Source organism: Anomaloglossus baeobatrachus, chromosome 4, assembly GCF_048569485.1.
Source record: "Anomaloglossus baeobatrachus isolate aAnoBae1 chromosome 4, aAnoBae1.hap1, whole genome shotgun sequence".
NCBI lineage: Eukaryota > Metazoa > Chordata > Amphibia > Anura > Aromobatidae > Anomaloglossus > Anomaloglossus baeobatrachus.
In genome coordinates, this window is record NC_134356.1 from 30,533,853 (window position 1) to 30,556,627 (window position 22,775).

The window sequence follows — 22,775 nt, forward strand, 5'->3', positions numbered from 1 at the left end:
AAATCCGCTGCGTGAATTTGCAGATAAAATCTGTATCCTATTCGACTCTTTAGTACAAGCCCGTATGGGTAATATACATGGTGCAAATGTAATCCTGTGGATGTTTAACATGTCAGATGTTTGTAAAATCTTGCCTACTTGCTGATTGCTAAAATCCGCTTTGTAAATCTGCAGCTAAAATCCGCATCCTATCCATATGGGTGATATACACAGTGCTAATGTCATCCTGTGGATGTTTAACATATCAGATGTTTGTAAAATCTTGCCTACTTGCTTGCTACTAAAATCCGCTTTGTAAATCTGCAGCTAAAATCCGCATCCTATTTGACTCTTTAGTACAAGCTGGTATGGGTGATATACATGGTGCAAATATAATCCTGTGGATGTTTAACATGTCAGATGTTTGTAAAATCTTGCCTACTTGCTGATTGTTAAAATCTGCTTCGTAAATCTGCAGATAAAATCCGTATCCTATTTGACTTTTTAGTACAAGCCGGTATGGGTGATATACACGATGCTAATGTCATCCTGTGGATGTTTAACATGTCAGATGTTTGTATAATCTCGTCTACTTGCTTGCTACTAAAATTCGCTTTGTGAATTTGCAGATAAAATCCGCATCCTATTCGACTCTTTAGTACAAGCCGGTATGGGTGATATACACGGTGCTAATGTCATTCTCTGGATGTTTAATATGTCAGATGTTTGTAAAATCTTGCCTACTTGCTTGCTACTAAAATCCACTTTGTGAATTTGTAGCTAAAATCCGTAACTACTCGACTCTTTAGTACAAGCCAGTATGGGTGATATACACGGTGCTAATGTCATCCTGTGGATGTTTAACATGTCAGATGTTTGTAAAATCTCGCCTACTTGCTTGCTACTAAAATCCGCTTCGTGAATTTGCAGCTAAAATCCATATCCTATTCAACTCTTTTGTACAAGCCGGTATGGGTGATATATGGTGCAAATGTAATCCTGTGGATGTTTAACATGTCAGATGTTTGTAAAATCTTTCCTACTTGCTGATTGCCAAAATCCGCTTTGTAAATCTGCAGCTAAAATCATCAGCCTATTTGACTCTTTAGTACAAGCTGGTATGGGTGATATACACGGTGCTAATGTCATCCTGTGGATGTTTAATATGTCAGATGTTTGTAAAATCTTGCCTACTTGCTTGCTACTAAAATCCACTTTGTGAATTCGTAGCTAAAATCCGTAACTATTCGACTCTTTAGTACAAGCCGGTATGGATGATATACATGGTGCTAATGTCTTGTTGTGGATGTTTAACATGTCAGATGTTTGTAAAATCTCGCCTTCTTGCTTGCTACTAAAATCCGCTGCGTGAATTTGCAGATAAAATCCGTATCCTATTCGACTCTTTAGTACAAGCCCGTATGGGTAATATACATGGTGCAAATGTAATCCTGTGGATGTTTAACATGTCAGATGTTTGTAAAATCTTGCCTACTTGCTGATTGCTAAAATCCGCTTTGTAAATCTGCAGCTAAAATCCGCATCCTATCCATATGGGTGATATACACAGTGCTAATGTCATCCTGTGGATGTTTAACATATCAGATGTTTGTAAAATCTTGCCTACTTGCTTGCTACTAAAATCCGCTTTGTAAATCTGCAGCTAAAATCCGCATCCTATTTGACTCTTTAGTACAAGCTGGTATGGGTGATATACATGGTGCAAATATAATCCTGTGGATGTTTAACATGTCAGATGTTTGTAAAATCTTGCCTACTTGCTGATTGTTAAAATCTGCTTCGTAAATCTGCAGATAAAATCCGTATCCTATTTGACTTTTTAGTACAAGCCGGTATGGGTGATATACACGATGCTAATGTCATCCTGTGGATGTTTAACATGTCAGATGTTTGTATAATCTCGTCTACTTGCTTGCTACTAAAATTCGCTTTGTGAATTTGCAGATAAAATCCGCATCCTATTCGACTCTTTAGTACAAGCCGGTATGGGTGATATACATGGTGCTAATGTCATCCTGTGGATGTTTAACATGTCAGATATTTGTAAAATCTTGCCTACTGCTGGTTGCTAAAATCCGCTTTGTAAATTTGTAGCTAAAATCTGCATCCTGTTAAACTCTTTAGTACAAGCCCCTATGGGTGATATATATGGTGCAATTGTCATCCTGTGGGCAATTTCTGCATGTCGCATGATTGTAAAATCCTACCTACTTGCTGGTTGCTAAAATCCGCTTCGTAAATCTGTAGCTAAAATCCGCATCCTGTTTAACTCTTTAGTACAAGCCCATATGGGTGTTATGTATGGCGCAATTGTCATCCTGTGAATGTTTAACAGGTCAATTTCTGCATTCCGCATGTTTGTAAAATCCTGCCTACTTGCTGGTTGCTAAAATCCGCTTCGTAAATCTGTAGCTAAAAGCCGCATCCTGTTCAACTCTTTAGTACAAGCCCGTATGGGTGATATGTATGGCGCAATTGTCATCTTGTGGATGTTTAACAGGTCAATCTCTGTTTGTAAAATCCTGCCTACTTGCTGATTGCTAAAATCCGCTTCGTAAATCTGCAGCTAAAATCCGTAGCATGCAAAATAAAAAAAAAAAAGAGACAACTGCCATCGATGTCGCCTAAAGGTGACGGGGGATAAAATGCACACAATGCAGGGTGTAAACTGAGAATGGCGGAGACGACCAGGTGAAAGAGACAAATAGAGGAGGAAGAGAAAGCGAGAGACAGGCAGAGACAGAGGCGAGTGAGGAGAGTGACAGGCAATGTCTCACCCTGAGATCCTCCCTCCTACCTGCTCTCACCCAGGCGGCTTGTTACCTGGAGTAGTCAGAACAAGTAGGGACACATTGGCCTCCACACTGGATGGGATGACTGCACAGAGTCTCTCTGCCGCGCACTCCTCTGGGGTTAAGAGATAATCCCTCTCCATTCCACTTCCCCTACATTTCGCCCCTTCTCCTCCATGGATCCGGGCGGCTTCCACCACGCCGCACTGTTTTTACAAGCGAACCCGCTGCTCTTTGGTTAGAGCGAAACATGCAATTGCTGGGATCTAGTCTGAGCGCGGCTCTCATTTTTTCATAACTTTATATGGATCGTGCTCGTGTCTAGACCATGCACAGACACTCCCGGAGGTGGATTTTCTATGTGTTTCTCTGTTTCGGGATCATCTACATGAAACTAGGGTGAGTACCTGTCATCGCCAACATATTCCGCGGCGCAGTACAGCAGGCGGCTCCTTCTCCCTCGTAGCAGAGCTGAATCTGGCATTACACTCCGAGGACACGCTCGGCTCTGCTACATGACAGGTCGGGCTGCTCTCCTACGTAGTCACACCTGTCCTCGCCCGGGAAGCTCGCAATCTAATTTTACAATCTCAGGCTCAGGCTGATATCACTCACATCATAAATTGGGACAATTTAATGGGAAAGTCTGGCGCCCATGACAAGGTTTCCTTGATACATGTCACTAACTCAGCTCTGCTACATCTGACCAAATGAACAATTTCAAGAGCTCATATATATATATATATATATATATATATATATATATATATATATATATATATATATATATATATATATATATATATGTTACAAACTCAGCTTTGCTACATCTTGCAATCTAACTTCTGTCAGTCCTGCTACATCTAACCAGTTCAGCCTTCCACATATGATATTCTTCACTAGGATATGACTCAGCTCTGCTACATCTGATACTTATCTATATTATATATGTTGCAAACTCAGCTCTGCTACATCTGATACTTATCTATATTATATATGTTGCAAACTCAGCTCTGCTACATCTGACACTTATCTATGGAATATATGTTACAAACTCAGCTCTGCTACATCTTGCAATCTAACTTCTGCCAGTGCTGCTACATCTAACCAGTTCAGCCTTCCACATATGATATTCTTCACTAGGATATGACTCAGCTCTGCTACATGTGATACTTATCTATATTATATATGTTACAAACTCAGCTCTTCTACATCTGATACTTATCTATATTATATATGTTGCAAACTCAGCCCTGCTACATCTGACATTCATCTATGTTATATACTGTATGTTACAAACTCAGCTTTGCTACATCTGATACTTATCTATGTTATATATGTTACAAATTCAGCTCTGCTACATCTGACCCTCATGTGTTATATATCTATTACAAACTCAGCTCTGCTACATCTGACCCTCATGTGTTATATATCTATTACAAACTCAGCTCTGCTACAGTTGACACTCATGTGTATTATCTATGTTACAAACTCAGCCCTGCTACATCTGACACTCTTCTGTTTTATATATATATATATATATATATATATATATATATATATATATATATATATATATATATATATATATTACAAACTCAGCTCTGCTACATCTGACACTCATCTATATTATATATGTTACAAAATCAGCTCTACTACATTTGATACTCATCTGTCTTATATTTTGCAAACTCAGCCCTGCTACATCTGACACTCATCTATATTATATATGTTACAAACTCAACTCTGCTATATCTGACCCTCATGTGTTATTTATATTACAAACTCAGCTCTGCTACATCTGATATTCATGTATGTTATATATGTTACAAACTCTGCTCTGCTATATCTGACACTCATCTATGTAACATGTCACAAACTCAGCTCTGCTACATCTTGCAATATATCTTCTGTCAGTCCTGCTACATCTAACCAGTTCAGCCTTCCACATATGATATTCTTCTCTAGGATATGATTAACTCAGCTCTGCTACATGTGATACTTATCTATATTATATATGTTGCAAACTCAGCTCTGCTACATCTGATACTTATCTATGTTATATATGTTACAAATTCAGCTCTGCTACATCTGACCCTCATGTGTTTATATATATATATATATATATATATATATATATATATATATTACAAACTCAGCTCTCCTACAGCTGACACTCATGTGTATTATATATGTTACAAACTTAGCTCTGCTACATCTGACACACACTCTTCCGTGATATATATATGTATATGTATATATATATATATATATATATATATATATATATATTACAAACTCAGCTCTACTACATCTGACACTCATCTATATTATATATGTTACAATCTCAACTCTACTACATCTGACACTCATCTATATTATATATGTTACGATCTCAACTCTACTACATTTGATACTCATCTATCTTATATGTTATAAACTCAGCTCTGCTACATCTGACACTGATGTGTATTATAGACGTTACAAACTCAGCTCTGCTACATCTGACCCTCATGTGTTATTTATATTACAAACTCAGCTCTGCTACATCTGATGTTCATGTATGTTATATATGTTGCAAACTCTGCTCTGCTATATCTGACACTCATCTATATTATATATGTTACAATCTCAACTCTACTACATTTGATACTCATCTATCTTATATGTTATAAACTCAGCTCTGCTACATCTGACACTGATGTGTATTATAGACGTTACAAACTCAGCTCTGCTACATCTGACCCTCATGTGTTATTTATATTACAAACTCAGCTCTGCTACATCTGATGTTCATGTATGTTATATATGTTGCAAACTCTGCTCTGCTATATCTGACACTCATCTATGTAACATGTTACAAACTCAGCACTGCTACATCTTGCAATATATCTTCTGTCAGTCCTGCTACATCTAACCAGTTCAGCCTTCCACATATGATACTCTTCTCTAGGATATGATTAACTCAGCTCTGCTACAAATGTCAAAATGAGCAAGTTTCAAAAGCTTATCTGTTATATGTGGCAAACTCAGCTCTGCTACATCTAACACTCATCTATATTCTATATATTACAAACTCAGCACTGCTACATCTGATACTGATCTATGTTATATATGTGGCAAGCTCAGCTCTGCTACATCTGACCACCTGATATCACTACATTTCACACACTCGTCTCTGTATACTGTGTATGTACAGCTCAGCTTTTCTATATGTGACAGTTCTGTTACTTTTGCCCCTCGTCTGTTTTATTACTTTCTCAGCTCTGCTACATTGTATGAAGGAAACCATCCACTTTTCAGCTCTGTTACATTTTCCAATCTCAATTCTACCACATCTGTTTTGGCTACTCCTCTGTGTACAGTAAGCGACAAACTCAGCTCTGTTACATGGGACAAATTCATTCCTGCTACATCTGATGCATCTCTGTGATGTGTGACTGGCTGCTCCATGCGGCAAACTTAGCCCTTCTGTGTCTGACAAATGGATGCCTTCCACAACTGACAAACACAAATCTGCTACATCCGATAAACACAAATCTGCTACATACAACAAACACAGCTCTGCTATATCCGATAAACACCGTTCTGCTAAATCTGACACAGAAATCTGCTTCATCTGCCAAAAACAATTCTGCTACATCCAACAAACAGATATCTGCTACCTGCAGCAAACACAGATATGCTACATCCATCAAACACAGATCTGCTACATCCATCAAACACAGATCTGCTACATCCATCAAACACAGATCTCCTACATCTGTCAGACACAGATCTGCTACATCCATCAAACACAGATCTGCTACATCCATCAAACACAGATCTGCTACATCCGACAAAAACAGATCTCCTCCATCAAGAAAACACAGATCTGCTACATCCGACAAACACATCTGCTACATCCAACAAACACAGATCTGCTACATCCATCAAACACAGATCTGCTAAGTCCGACAAACACAGATCTGCTACATCCATCAAACACAGATCTGCTACATCCGCCAAACACAGATCTGCTACATCCGCCAAACACAGATCTGCTACATCCGACAAAAACAGATCTGCTACATCCATCAAACACAGATCTGCTACATCCGCCAAACACAGATCTGCTACATCCGCCAAACACAGATCTGCTACATCCGCCAAACACAGATCTGCTACATCCGCCAAACACAGATCTGCTACATCCGCCAAACACAGATCTGCTACATCCGACAAAAACAGATCTGCTACATCCATCAAACACAGATCTGCTACATCCGCCAAACACAGATCTGCTACATCCGCCAAACACAGATCTGCTACATCCGACAAAAACAGATCTGCTACATCCATCAAACACAGATCTGCTACATTCAGCAAACACAGATCTGCTACATCCGCCAAACACAGATCTGCTACATCCGCCAAACACAGATCTGCTACATCCGCCAAACACAGATCTGCTACATCCATCAAACACAGATCTGCTACATCCGACAAAAACAGATCTGCTACATCCATCAAACACAGATCTGCTACATCCGCCAAACACAGATCTGCTACATCCGCCAAACACAGATCTGCTACATCCGCCAAACACAGATCTGCTACATCCGCCAAACACAGATCTGCTACATCCGCCAAACACAGATCTGCTACATCCGCCAAACACAGATCTGCTACATCCGCCAAACACAGATCTGCTACATCCGACAAAAACAGATCTGCTACATCCATCAAACACAGATCTGCTACATTCAGCAAACACAGATCTTCTGCATCCATCAAACACAGATCTACTACATTCATCAAACACAGATCTGCTACATCAATCAAACACAGATCTGCTACATCCTAGAAATACAGATCTGCTACATCCATCAAACACAGATTTGCTACATCCATCAAATACAGATCTGCTACATCCATCAAACACAGATCTGCTACATCTGCCAAACACAGATCTGCTACATCCGCCAAACACAGATCTGCTACATCTGTCAAACACAGATCTGGAAATCCATTAAACACAGATCTGCTAAATCCGACAAATACAGATCTGCTACATCCGACAAACACAATTCTGCTAAATCTGACAAACAGAAAATCAGTTCTGCTACATCTGATTCAGTGAACCCTTGTACATCTATCAAACCCAGCTCTGCTACCTCAGACAAACTGGTATTGTGTATATCTGACACAGCTCTGCTACATCAGACTTACTCAGCTCATCTCTTTCTTTGCTTATGACTGATTTGTGAGCTTTTGCATAAGTTTTCACGCCCCTGTATATATGTTGGCCCCTCTGCTGGCTGATGGTGTATATGTGGCGGCTCCTGTGCTTGTAATGACATGTGCGGCATTCTCTCCTCCCTGTACGTCACCTCTCTGCCGGGATACAGGTGACACTGTACGTGGCCGGCGATTGCTTTCTTGCTGTCTGTCTTCCTGATTGGCTATAACATGAAGCAGTTGCTCACATAGCAATTCCCTAATTTCCTGACGTCCCCCATCAGGACCTGTGATCACGAGGCTTGTGCTGTTATCTATTTCATCTGAAGCATTTACATTTTGGACTAGTTGCATAAATAACAATTCCATAAAATAATGATGTTCTACCAAAGAGACTCTGTCGGGAGATGTTTGCTCTATATGTGGCCGCCCGGTGGTCATGGTGTGGATTGCGGTCTCTTGACGTGCGGTGATAATGTATTGAATTTGTATTGTGAAAATTGGAGTCTTTAATATATCAGGGGCAGGAGTGCGCCAAATGCAGATCATCTGCGGAGTACAGACTGCCACGAATACAGCGCTATTACTGGCCGGTCAGCTGTCGGGAAATGGGGTTACTGCAAAGTGGGGTTTATAACAGGGCTGTGATTCTAAGCACATCATCATACTGAGCAATTGTTAGTCAAGCGATTGACTGCTATAATCTGCTTCTGCCAGCTCCGAAGCCCTTATATAAACCCAGAGGTAAATAATATTCTTGCAGTCTGCAGACACCACTAGAGGGAGCTTAAGAGTTCACCGCATACTCGGTTATCATTGAGTTTTTTGTATCACCAGTATGCAATCAGCTCATAAGCTCCCTCTAGTGGTGGCTGCAGGAAGACAGAATTTTATGGCTCACCACTAGAGGGAGCTTACTGCATACAGGGTTATCATTGAGTTCTCTGTATAACCAGTATGCAATCAGCTCATAGGCTCCCTCTAGTGGTGGCTGCAGGAAGACACAATTTTTTGGCTCACCACTAGAGGGAGCTTACTGCATACAGGGTTATCATTGAGTTCTCTGTATAACCAGTATGCAATCAGCTCATAAGCTCCCTCTAGTGGTGGCTGCAGGAAGACAGAATTTTTTGGCTCACCACTAGAGGGAGCTTACTGCATACTGTGTTATCATTCAACTCTATGTATTACCAGTATTTAGTCAGCTCATAAGCTCCCTCTAGTGGTGGTTGAAGGAAGATAGAATTTTCTGGCTCACCACTAGAGGGCGCTTACTGCATACTGTCTAATTATTAAGTTCTATGTATAGCCAGTATGCAGTCAGCTCATAAGCTCCCTCTAGTGGTGGCTGCAGGAAGACAGAATTTCATGACTATCCACTAGAGGGAGCTTACTGCATACAGGGCTATCATTGAACTCTATGTATAACCAGTATGCAATCATCTCATAAGCTTCCTCTAGTGGTGGTTGACAGAAGATAGAATTTTCTGGCTCACCACTAGAGGGCGCTTACTGCATACTGTGTTATCATTGAAGTCTCTCTATAACCAGTATGCAATCAGCTCATAAGTTCCCTCTAGTGGTGGTTGAAGAAAAATAGAAATTTCTGGCTCACCACTAGAGGGAGCTTACTGCATACAGGGCTATCATTGAACTCTATGTATAACCAGTATGCAATCATCTCATAAGCTCCCTGTAGTGGTGGTTGACAGAAGATAGAATTTTCTGGCTGACCACTTGAGGGCGCATACTGCATACAAGGTTATCATTGAGTTCTATGTATAACTAGTATGCAATCAGCTCATAAGCTCCCTCTAGTGGTGGCTTCAGGAAGACCAAATTTTCTGGCTCACCACTAGAGGGAGCTTACTGCATACAAGGTTATCATTGAGCTCTATGTATAACCAGTATGCAATCATCTCATAAGCTCCCTCTAGTGGTGGCTGCAGGAAGACATAATTTTAATAACTGCCTGTATGTTACTCATGCAAGTGACTAACATGATCATCTTGTGCCACTCCAATGCCTACACTGTAACATCCTTAAAATAGGTGCAACAATACTATTTCTTTCTGATACAGCGCTCAAAATCCCCTGCACAGACAGAGAGCCAAAAAAATAAAATCCTGGCTCACCACTAGAGGGAGCTTGCTGTGTACTATTTAATTATTAGGTTCTATTTATAACCAGCATGCACTCAGCTCACAAGCTCCATCTAGTGGTGGCTTCAAGTAGACAGAATTTTCTGGCTCTCCACTAGCGGGAGCTTACTGTGTACTATCTAATTATTAAGTTCTATGTATAACCAGTATGCAGTCAGCTCATAAGCTCCCTCTAGTGGTGGCTGTAGGAAGACAGAACTTTCTGGCTCACCACTAGAGGGCGCTTACTGCATACTTTCTAATAATTAGGTTCTACATCTAACCAGTATGCATTCAGCTCATAAACTCCCTCTAGTGGTAGCTGTAGGAAGACAGAACTTTCGAACTCACCACTAAAGGGCGCTTATCACATCCTGTCTAATTGTTAGTTTCTATGTATGACCAGTATGCACTCAACTCACAAGCTCCCCCTAGTGGTGGCTGCAGGAAGACAGAATTTTCTGGTTTGCCACTAGAGGGAGCTTACTGCATACTGTGTTACCATTGAATTCTATGTATAACCAGTATGCAGTCAGCTCATAAACTCCCTCTAGTGGTGGCTGAAGGAAGACACAATTTTATTAAATACCTGCATGTATATGAAACTGTTAGTCATACCATTGACTAATATGATCAGCGTCTGCCCCTTCACCTAAAAATAAATTCCTACGATAGGTCTAATAGGGATTTTTATAGAGAAAAGATATCAAAATCTCTTGCACAGACTTCGATCTAAATATTAAAGTTCTGGATCACCACTAGAGGGAGCTCAGGAGATTAATGCATACTGTGCTACCATGTCTGCAGTCAGCTCATAAGCTCCCTCTAGTGGTGATCCACAGTTACTCTATCTCACCACTAGAGGGAGCTCAGTGCATACTGTGTATATAACATTTCTGCAGTCAGCTTAAAAGCTCCCTCTAGTGGTGAGCCACAGTTCCTCTTGCTCTCCACTAGAGGGAGCTCAGGAGATTAATGCATACTGTGCTACCATGTCTGCAGTCAGCTCATAAGCTCCCTCTAGTGGTGAGCCAGAGCTTTATTATTTATCTCTATGTCTATACAGGAGATTTGGAGCTGTCAGAAAAAAAGCAAAGTATGGACAATCCCTTTAAGTGTGTTTGTAGATAGGCACCTGCAGGTATACTCCATGCGGGGCCACCCTGACACCTGATCACGGTGACTGTGCGCTCCCTCTTTTTTGCCAAGTTTCCTCCTTGGTGCCTTATTAATATGCTGTAGAGGCTGAGTTGATTTTCCACATTCCTGAGTTGTAGCTGAGTCTTTACCTGTTTTGTTACAAACACCGCACGGAAAAAAAAGCTAAAGAACGAGAGAACTCTGCCTCCCGGCTATTTTTATGATTAAAATTGAGCCCGAGCCGTGGCGTTGCGTCTGTGTCAGGTGGTCACTGGCGATGCAGACAGCAGATAAACGGATAATGGCCGTCCGCGGAGCCTGTCACCTGCACTCTCTCCAGCGCCACCTATTGGACGACAGGTTCAGGGGACGATGCTGAGGCTGCATTCACACACTTCATTTGCTACGTCCCTGTTAATGAGGATCCGGTTTTATCGGACCACTGTTATCTTTAGTGAGCGAGTCCAATCTGCAAAATGGACGGGAATAGAACCTGCTCCAAGTGTCACTGTTCAGATAAATGATTTCAGAAATTCATCAAGTAACAAAATACAAAGTGAATGAGCGGGCACTACCATGCTCAGGTGCTCGGTAGTGATGAGCGAGCACTACCATGCTCAGGTGTTCGGTAGTGATGAGCGGGCACTACCATGCTCAGGTGCTCGGTAGTGATGAGCGAGCACTGCCATGCTCAGGTGCTCGGTAGTGATGAGCGGGCACTACCATGCTCAGGTGCTCAGTAGTGATGAGCGAGCACTACCATGCTCAGGTGCTCAGTAGTGATGAGCGAGCACTACCATTCTCAGGTGCTCAGTAGTGATGAGCGAGCACTACCATTCTCAGGTGCTCAGTAGTGATGAGCGAGCACTACCATTCTCAGGTGCTCAGTAGTGATGAGCGAGCACTACCATGCTCAGGTGCTCAGTAGTGATGAGCGGGCACTGTCATGCTCAGGTGCTTGGTAGTGATGAGCGGGCACTACCATTCTCAGGTGCTCAGTACTCGTAACTAGTGATGAGCGAGCACTACCATGCTCAGGTGCTCAGTACTGGTAACTAGTGATGAGCGGGCACTACCATGCTCAGGTGCTCTGTACTCGTAACTAGTGATGAGCGGGCACTACCATGCTCAGGTGCTCTGTACTCGTAACTAATGATGAGCGGGTACTACCATGCTCGGGTGCTCTGTACTCGTAACTAATGATGAGCGGGCACTACCATGCTCGGGTGCTCTGTACTCGTAACTAGTGATGAGCGGGCACTACCATGCTCAGGTGCTCAGTACTCGTAACTAGTGATGAGCGGGCACTACCATGCTCGGGTGCTCGTAACTAGTGATGAGCGGGCACTACCATGCTCGGGTGCTCTGTACTCGTAACTAGTGATGAGCGGGCACTACCATGCTCGGGTGCTCTGTACTCGTAACTAGTGATGAGCGAGCACTACCATGCTCAGGTGCTCAGTACTGGTAACTAGTGATGAGCGGGCACTACCATGCTCAGGTGCTCTGTACTCGTAACTAGTGATGAGCGGGCACTAACATGCTCAGGTGCTCTGTACTCGTAACTAATGATGAGCGGGTACTACCATGCTCGGGTGCTCTGTACTCGTAACTAATGATGAGCGGGCACTACCATGCTCGGGTGCTCTGTACTCGTAACTAGTGATGAGCGGGCACTACCATGCTCAGGTGCTCAGTACTCGTAACTAGTGATGAGCGGGCACTACCATGCTCGGGTGCTCGTAACTAGTGATGAGCGGGCACTACCATGCTCGGGTGCTCTGTACTCGTAACTAGTGATGAGCGGGCACTACCATGCTCGGGTGCTCAGTACTTGTAACTAGTGATGAGCGGGCACTACCATGCTCGGGTGCTCAGTACTTGTAACTAGTGATGAGCGAGCACTACCATGCTCGGGTGCTCAGTACTCGTAACTAGTGATGAGCGGGCACTACCATGCTCGGGTGCTCGGTACTCGTAACTAGTGATGAGCGGGCACTACCATGCTCGGGTGCTCGGTACTCGTAACTAGTGATGAGCGGGCACTACCATGCTCAGGTGCTCAGTACTCGTAACTAGTGATGAGCGGGCACTACCATGCTCGGGTGCTCAGTACTTGTAACTAGTGATGAGCAGGCACTACCATGCTCGGGTGCTCGGTACTCGTAACTAGTGATGAGCGGGCACTACCATGCTCGGGTGCTCAGTACTCGTAACTAGTGATGAGCGGGCACTACCATGCTCGGGTGCTCTGTACTCGTAACTAGTGATGAGCGGGCACTACCATGCTCAGGTGCTCAGTACTTGTAACTAGTGATGAGTGGGCACTACCATGCTCAGGTGCTCAGTACTCGTAACTAGTGATGAGCGAGCACTACCATGCTCGGGTGCTCAGTACTTGTAACTAGTGATGAGCGGGCACTACCATGCTCGGGTGCTCAGTACTTGTAACTAGTGATGAGTGGGCACTACCATGCTCGGGTGCTCAGTACTCGTAACTAGTGATGAGCGGGCACTACCATGCTCGGGTGCTCTGTACTCGTAACTAGTGATGAGCGGGCACTACCATGCTCGGGTGCTCAGTACTTGTAACTAGTGATGAGCGCGCACTACCATGCTCGGGTGCTCAGTACTGGTAACTAGTGATGAGCAGGCACTACCATGCTCGGGTGCTCAGTACTAGTAACTAGTGATGAGCAGGCACTACCATGCTCGGGTGCTCAGTACTTGTAACTAGTGATGAGCGCGCACTACCATGCTCGGGTGCTCAGTACTGGTAACTAGTGATGAGCAGGCACTACCATGCTCGGGTGCTCAGTACTGGTAACTAGTGATGAGCAGGCACTACCATGCTCGGGTGCTCAGTACTCGTAACTAGTGATGAGCGGGCACTACCATGCTCGGGTGCTCAGTACTGGTAACTAGTGATGAGCGAGCACTACCATGATCGGGTGCTCAGTACTCGTAACTAGTGATGAGCGGGCACTACCATGCTCGGGTGCTCAGTACTCGTAACTAGTGATGAGCGGGCACTACCATGCTCGGGTGCTCAGTACTGGTAACTAGTGATGAGCGGGCACTACCATGATCGGGTGCTCAGTACTGGTAACTAGTAATGAGCGGGCACTACCATGCTCGGGTGCTCAGTACTCGTAACTAGTGATGAGCGGGCACTACCATGCTCGGGTGCTCAGTACTTGTAACTAGTGATGAGTGGGCACTACCATGCTCGGGTGCTTAGTACTGGTAACTAGTGATGAGCGGGCACTACCATGCTCGGGTGCTCAGTACTGGTAACTAGTGATGAGCGGGCACTACCATGCTCGGGTGCTCAGTACTGGTAACTAGTGATGAGCGGGCACTACCATGCTCGGGTGCTCAGTACTCGTAACTAGTGATGAGCGGGCACTACCATGCTCAGGTGCTCAGTACTTGTAACTAGTGATGAGCGAGCACTACCATGCTCGGGTGCTCAGTACTGGTAACTAGTGATGAGCGGGCACTACCATGCTCGGGTGCTCAGTACTCGTAACTAGTGATGAGCGGGCACTACCATGCTCGGGTGCTCAGTACTCGTAACTAGTGATGAGCGGGCACTACCATGCTCAGGTGCTCGGTACTTCTAACTAGTGATGAGCGGGCACTACCATGCTCGGGTGCTCAGTACTTGTAACTAGTGATGAGCGGGCACTACCATGCTCAGGTGCTCAGTACTCGTAACTAGTGATGAGCGAGCACTACCATGCTCGGGTGCTCAGTACTTGTAACTAGTGATGAGCGGGCACTACCATGCTCGGGTGCTCAGTACTTGTAACTAGTGATGAGTGGGCACTACCATGCTCGGGTGCTCAGTACTCGTAACTAGTGATGAGCGGGCACTACCATGCTCGGGTGCTCTGTACTCGTAACTAGTGATGAGCGGGCACTACCATGCTCAGGTGCTCAGTACTGGTAACTAGTGGTGAGCGGGCACTACCATGCTCGGGTGCGTGGTACTCGTAACTAGTGATGAGCGGGCACTACCATGCTCGGGTGCGTGGTACTCGTAACTAGTGATGAGCGGGCACTACCATGCTCGGGTGCTCTGTACTCGTAACTAGTGATGAGCGGGCACTACCATGCTCAGGTGCTCAGTACTGGTAACTAGTGGTGAGCGGGCACTACCATGCTCGGGTGCTCAGTACTTGTAACTAGTGATGAGTGGGCACTACCATGCTCGGGTGCTCAGTACTTGTAACTAGTGATGAGCGGGCACTACCATGCTCGGGTGCTCAGTGCTGGTAACTAGTGATGAGCGGGCACTACCATGCTCGGGTGCTCGGTACTCGTAACTAGTGATGAGCGGGCACTACCATGCTCGGGTGCTCGGTACTTGTAACTAGTGATGAGCGGGCACTACCATGCTCGGGTGCTCGGTACTTGTAACGAGCCGTCAGATGCTCAGATGGGCATGATTTGAGTACCAAGTACAATGGAAGATCTTCTGGAAAAATGCTTGCATTCCCCATTGACTTCCATTATACTCAGTAACTGAGTCGCACCCATCTGAGCATCCAACAGCTCATTATGACTACCAAGTACCCGAGCATGGTAGTGCCCACTCATCTCTAGTGACCACCCTTTGCCTTTATCAGTTCTTTTAGTTACACTTGCACAATTTCAGGGATTTTGTAGAATTATATCAGGCGCATGAGGAACCAATTATACCAAACAGGTGATAAAATGTAGGTTGAAACACAGTTATTAACTGAAACAGAAACAGCTGTGTTGAAGGCTTAAACTTGGCTAGAAATAACCAAACTCTGCTACAAAGGTGAGGTTGTGGAAGACAGGCCATTCACCATGGCAAAAGCACAGCAACAAGTCACAAGGTAGTTATACTGCATCAGCCAGGTGTCTCCGAGGGAAAGATTTCAGGACAGACTGGGGCTCGAGATGAGATCTTTTTAAAAAGCAGGAACAGTTGGGCAACGTCGAGGACTGTTTATGCAGTGATCGACCAAGGACGTTTAGTGCAGAAGATGTAGGACACATCATACTTACTGGACTATGAAATTGGTAGATGTTCAGCTGTGCCATCAACTCAGAACTGGCAACAACCAGAGGGACCCAGCTACCCCCATCTACTGCTCCGAGAAGTCGTTTTTATGAAAGAATTGCCCAAAAAACAGATCTTAGACATGGAAACAAGAAGTGACTCAACCGTACACGTAATAGGGATCAGTGTGCAGAAAAGTGTCAGCAAGTCTCTGGACTCAGCCAAAATGTGACATATTTGGCTGTAACAGAAGGATTTTAATGGTGTCCTCAATGTCAAGAAATACAGGAAGATACTGACCCGTCATATAATACCACCAGGGAGGCGTCTGATTGGCTCCAAATTTATTCTGCAGCAGCACAACCACCCCAAACATCCAGCCAATGTCATAAAGAATGAGGAGTCCTGGAGGTGATGATCCGGCCCCCACAGAACCCTGAAAATGATGGTCCAGCCTCACAGAGCACGGGAAGGAATGACCCGGCCCCTGCCGAACCCTGGATGTGATGATTCGGCCCCCCACAGAGCTATAGACGTGCTGATCCAGCCCCCACAGAACCCTATAAGTGATGATCCAGCCCCCACTAAAGAATTCTTACTTAGTAGAATGTTTACACAGCTAGGTAATACCACATAGGTTCATACATTCTATTTCCCTTCTTTTGCAACATTCTGTAAAGTTCTCAGAATATTAGCAGCCGGTTTTGTTTTCTTTTTTTCTATCTATATAGAATGTATTACAGACATCACATATCTATCTATCTATCTATCTATCTATCTATCTATCTATCTATCTATCTATCTCTCTATCTATCTATCTCTCTATCTATCCCTCTATCTATCTATCTATCTATCTATCTATCCCTCTATCTATCTCTCTATCTATCTATCTCTCTATCTATCCCTCTATCTATCTATCTATCCCTCTATCTATCCCTCTATCTATCTCTCTATCTATCTATCTCTCTATCTATCCCTCTATCTATCTATCCCTCTATCTATCCCTCTATCTATCTATCTATCTATCTATCTATCCCTCTATCTATCTATCTATCCCTCTATCTATCTATCTATCTATCTATCCCTCTATCTATCTATCTATCTATCTATCCCTCTATCTATCCCTCTATCTATCTATCTATCTATCTATCTATCTATCTATCTATCTATCTATCTATCCCTCTATCTATCTATCTATCTCTCTATCTATCTATCCCTCTATCTATCTATCTATCTATCTATCCCTCTATCTATCTATCTATCTCTCTATCTATCCCTCTATCTATCAATCCCTCTATCTATCCCTCTATCTATCTATCTATCTATCTATCTATCTATCTATCTATCTATCTATCTATCTATCTATCTATCTATCTATCTATCTATCTATCTATCTATCCCTCTATCTATCTATCTATCTATCTATCTATCCCTCTATCTATCCCTCTATCTATCTATCTATCTATCTATCTATCTATCTATCCCTCTATCTATCCCTCTATCTATCTATCTATCTATCTATCTATCTATCTATCCCTCTATCAAATCAAATCAAATAAGCTTTATTGGCAGGACCAAATACAAATTAGTTTTGCCAAAGCAAGTGTACATTAGGGGCTGGGGCTGTGGGGATGGTGGGTGGGGACTGTAGGAAGGATGGATGGGGCTCATCCAGGGTGGGGACTGTGGGGGCACTTCTAGGATGGGGGCTATGGAAGTCCATGGCTTATGATGGGGCATATCCACGGTGGGACTGTGGTAACGGTGGATGGGACATATCCAGGGTGGGGATTGGGGGGGCCACATCTGGGATGGGGGGCTATGGAAGTCCATGACTTATCATAGTTCTCTTTCTCGAAGTCTATGGCATTCGCTCACATACTGCGCTGCTATCTCCACTGCGCTCTCTTCTTCCCCCAGCAGGATATATATTTTCTCTTCCTCCTTCATGGAGCTGAAATCCGGGAAGAGATGGGAGAGTCTCCTGAAGTGAGTGTCCCTCACTGCTGAGTACTTGGTGCAGTGTAGCAGGAAGTGGGTTTCATCCTCCAGGGCCTCCAGGTCACAGTGTTGGCACAGTCTGTCCTCCCTGGGCTTGTAGCTCTGCTTGTGACGTCCGGATTCGATGGCTAGACTGTGGGCACTGAGTCTATATCGGCTCAGGGTCCTGCGGTCTCTGGGGTCCGGGATTTTCTCCAGATACGGGGCCAGTCTGTAGTCTCTCTGTAGTCTCTGGTACGTGGTCAGTTTCTGTGAGGTGTTGATGTCGGTCCTCCAGTCACTGACATACCTCTCCTGGCCCTCGTCTACCATCTTCCTGATTCTGGTTCTTGTCAGGCTGCTGTGATTGGTTATTTTGTCCAGTTGGGTTTGGGAGGGCTGTGCCCGGGGTCCTGGTTCATCTGGCCCACGTATATATATCAGAGCTTTGTGGTGATGGGAGTTTGGATTGCTACTCTGTAGGTGAGCCTGAAATGATAGTGACCTCTTCAGAGCTGCTAGGTGTAGAGGGAATCTATCCCTCTATCTATCCCTCTATCTATCTATCTATCTATCTATCCCTCTATCTATCCCTCTATCTATCTATCTATCCCTCTATCTATCCCTCTATCTATCTATCTATCTATCTATCTATCTATCCCTCTATCTATCTATCTATCTATCTATCTATCTATCTATCTATCTATCTATCTATCTATCTATCTATCCCTCTATCTATCTATCCTTCTATCTATCTATCTATCTATCTATCCCTCTATCTATCTATCTATCTATCCCTCTATCTATCTATCTATCTATCTATCTATCTATCTATCCCTCTATCTATCTATCCCTCTATCTATCCCTCTATCTATCTATCTATCTATCTATCTATCCCTCTATCTATCTATCCCTCTATCTATCCCTCTATCTATCTATCCCTCTATCTATCTATCTATCTATCTATCCCTCTATCTATCCCTCTATCTATCCCTCTATCTATCTATCTATCCCTCTATCTATCTATCCCTCTATCTATCCATCTATCTATCCCTCTATCTATCCCTCTATCTATCTATCTATCTATCTATCTATCTATCCCTCTATCTATCCCTCTATCTATCCCTCTATCTATCCCTCTATCTATCCCTCTATCTATCTATCTATCTATCTATCCCTCTATCTATCTATCTATCTATCCCTCTATCTATCCCTCTATCTATCTATCTATCTATCTATCTATCCCTCTATCTATCTATCTATCTATCTATCCCTCTATCTATCCCTCTATCTATCCCTCTATCTATCTATCTATCTATCTATCTATCCCTCTATCTATCTATCCCTCTATCTATCCATCTATCTATCCCTCTATCTATCCCTCTATCTATCCCTCTATCTATCTATCTATCTATCTATCCCTCTATCTATCTATCCCTCTATCTATCTATCCCTCTATCTATCTATCTATCTATCTATCCCTCTATCTATCTATCTATCTATCCCTCTATCTATCCCTCTATCTATCTATCTATCCCTCTATCTATCTATCTATCTATCCCTCTATCTATCTATCTATCTATCTATCTATCTATCTATCTATCTATCCCTCTATCTATCTATCCCTCTATCTATCCCTCTATCTATCTATCTATCCCTCTATCTATCTATCCCTCTATCTATCTATCTATCTATCTATCCCTCTATCTATCTATCTATCTATCCCTCTATCTATCTATCTATCTATCCCTCTATCTATCTATCTATCTATCCCTCTATCTATCTATCTATCTATCCCTCTATCTATCTATCTATCTATCTATCCCTCTATCTATCCCTCTATCTATCTATCTATCCCTCTATCTATCTATCTATCCCTCTATCTATCTATCTATCCCTCTATCTATCCCTCTATCTATCTATCTATCTATCTATCTATCCCTCTATCTATCTATCTATCTATCTATCTATCTATCTATCTATCTATCTATCTATCCCTCTATCTATCCCTCTATCTATCTATCTATCTATCTATCTATCTATCTATCCCTCTATCTATCCCTCTATCTATCTATCTATCTATCTATCTATCTATCTATCCCTCTATCTATCCCTCTATCTATCTATCTATCTATCTATCTATCTATCCCTCTATCTATCTATCTATCTATCTATCTATCTATCTATCCCTCTATCTATCTATCTATCCCTCTATCTATCTATCCCTCTATCTATCCCTCTATATATCTATCTATCTATCTATCTATCTATCTATCTATCCCTCTATCTATCTATCTATCTATCTATCTATCTATCCCTCTATCTATCTATCTATCTATCTATCTATCCCTCTATCTATCTATCTATCTATCTATCTATCCCTCTATCTATCTATCCCTCTATCTATCTATCTATCTATCTATCCCTCTATCTATCTATCTATCCCTCTACCTATCTATCCCTCTATCTATCTATCTATCTATCCCTCTATCTATCTATCTATCTATCTATCCCTCTATCTATCCCTCTATCTATCTATCTATCCCTCTATCTATCTATCTATCTATCCCTCTATCTATCTATCTATCTATCTATCTATCTATCTATCCCTCTATCTATCTATCCCTCTATCTATCCCTCTATCTATCTATCTATCCCTCTATCTATCTATCCCTCTATCTATCTATCTATCTATCTATCTATCCCTCTATCTATCTATCTATCTATCTATCTATCTATCCCTCTATCTATCTATCTATCTATCTATCCCTCTATCTATCTATCTATCTATCCCTCTATCTATCTATCCCTCTATCTATCTATCTATCTATCTATCTATCTATCCCTCTATCTATCTATCTATCTATCCCTCTATCTATCTATCTATCTATCTATCTATCTATCTATCCCTCTATCTATCTATCTATCTATCTATCCCTCTATCTATCTATCTATCTATCCCTCTATCTATCTATCCCTCTATCTATCTATCTATCTATCTATCCCTCTATCTATCCCTCTATCTATCCCTCTATCTATCTATCTATCTATCCCTCTATCTATCTATCCCTCTATCTATCTATCTATCTATCTATCTATCCCTCTATCCATCTATCTATCTATCCCTCTATCTATCTATCTATCCCTCTATCTATCTATCTATCTATCCCTCTATCTATCCCTCTATCTATCCCTCTATCTATCTATCTATCTATCTATCCCTCTATCTATCTATCTATCTATCTATCCCTCTATCTATCTATCTATCTATCTATCTATCTATCTATCTATCCCTCTATCTATCCCTCTATCTATCCCTCTATCTATCCCTCTATCTATCCCTCTATCTATCTATCTATCTATCTATCTATCCCTCTATCTATCTATCTATCCCTCTATCTATCTATCCCTCTATCTATCCCTCTATCTATCTATCCCTCTATCTATCCCTCTATCTATCTATCTATCTATCCCTCTATCTATCCCTCTATCTATCCCTCTATCTATCCCTCTATCTATCTATCTATCCCTCTATCTATCTATATCTATCTATCCCTCTATCTATCTATCTATCTATCTATCTATCCCTCTATCTATCTATCCCTCTATCTATCTATCTATCTATCCCTCTATCTATCTATATCTATCTATCCCTCTATCTATCTATCTATCTATCTATCCCTCTATCTATCTATCCCTCTATCTATCTATCTATCTATCTATCCCTCTATCTATCTATATCTATCTATCCCTCTATCTATCTATCTATCTATCTATCTATCCCTCTATCTATCCCTCTATCTATCCCTCTATCTATCCCTCTATCTATCCCTCTATCTATCTATCTATCCCTCTATCTATCTATATCTATCTATCCCTCTATCTATCTATCTATCCATCTATCTATCCCTCTATCTATCCCTCTATCTATCCCTCTATCTATCCCTCTATCTATCCCTCTATCTATCTATCCCTCTATCTATCTATATCTATCTATCCCTCTATCTATCTATCTATCTATCTATCTATCCCTCTATCTATCTATCTATCTATCTATCCCTCTATCTATCTATCTATCTATCTATCTATCTATCTATCCCTCTATCTATCCCTCTATCTATCTATCTATCTATCTATCTATCTATCCCTCTATCTATCTATCTATCTATCTATCTATCCCTCTATCTATCTATCTATCCCTCTATCTATCTATCCCTCTATCTATCCCTCTATATATCTATCTATCTATCTATCTATCTATCTATCCCTCTATCTATCTATCTATCTATCTATCCCTCTATCTATCTATCTATCTATCTATCCCTCTATCTATCTATCTATCTATCTATCCCTCTATCTATCTATCCCTCTATCTATCTATCTATCTATCTATCTATCCCGCTATCTATCTATCTATCCCTCTATCTATCTATCCCTCTATCTATCTATCTATCTATCCCTCTA

At 42.3% G+C, this 22,775-nt stretch overlaps 1 protein-coding gene across 1 annotated transcript in view; it reads left to right on the plus strand.

Annotated features, from left to right (window-relative positions):
* The first annotated feature begins 2,841 nt into the window (after positions 1 to 2,841).
* Positions 2,842 to 22,775, plus strand: part of WNT7B (Wnt family member 7B) — a 149,760-nt gene continuing 129,826 nt past the window's right edge. The window contains exon 1 of the mRNA XM_075344198.1: positions 2,842 to 3,191. Coding sequence (XP_075200313.1) covers positions 3,121 to 3,191 — 71 coding nt within the window. The 5' untranslated portion in view covers positions 2,842 to 3,120. The remainder of the gene's footprint in view (positions 3,192 to 22,775) is intronic.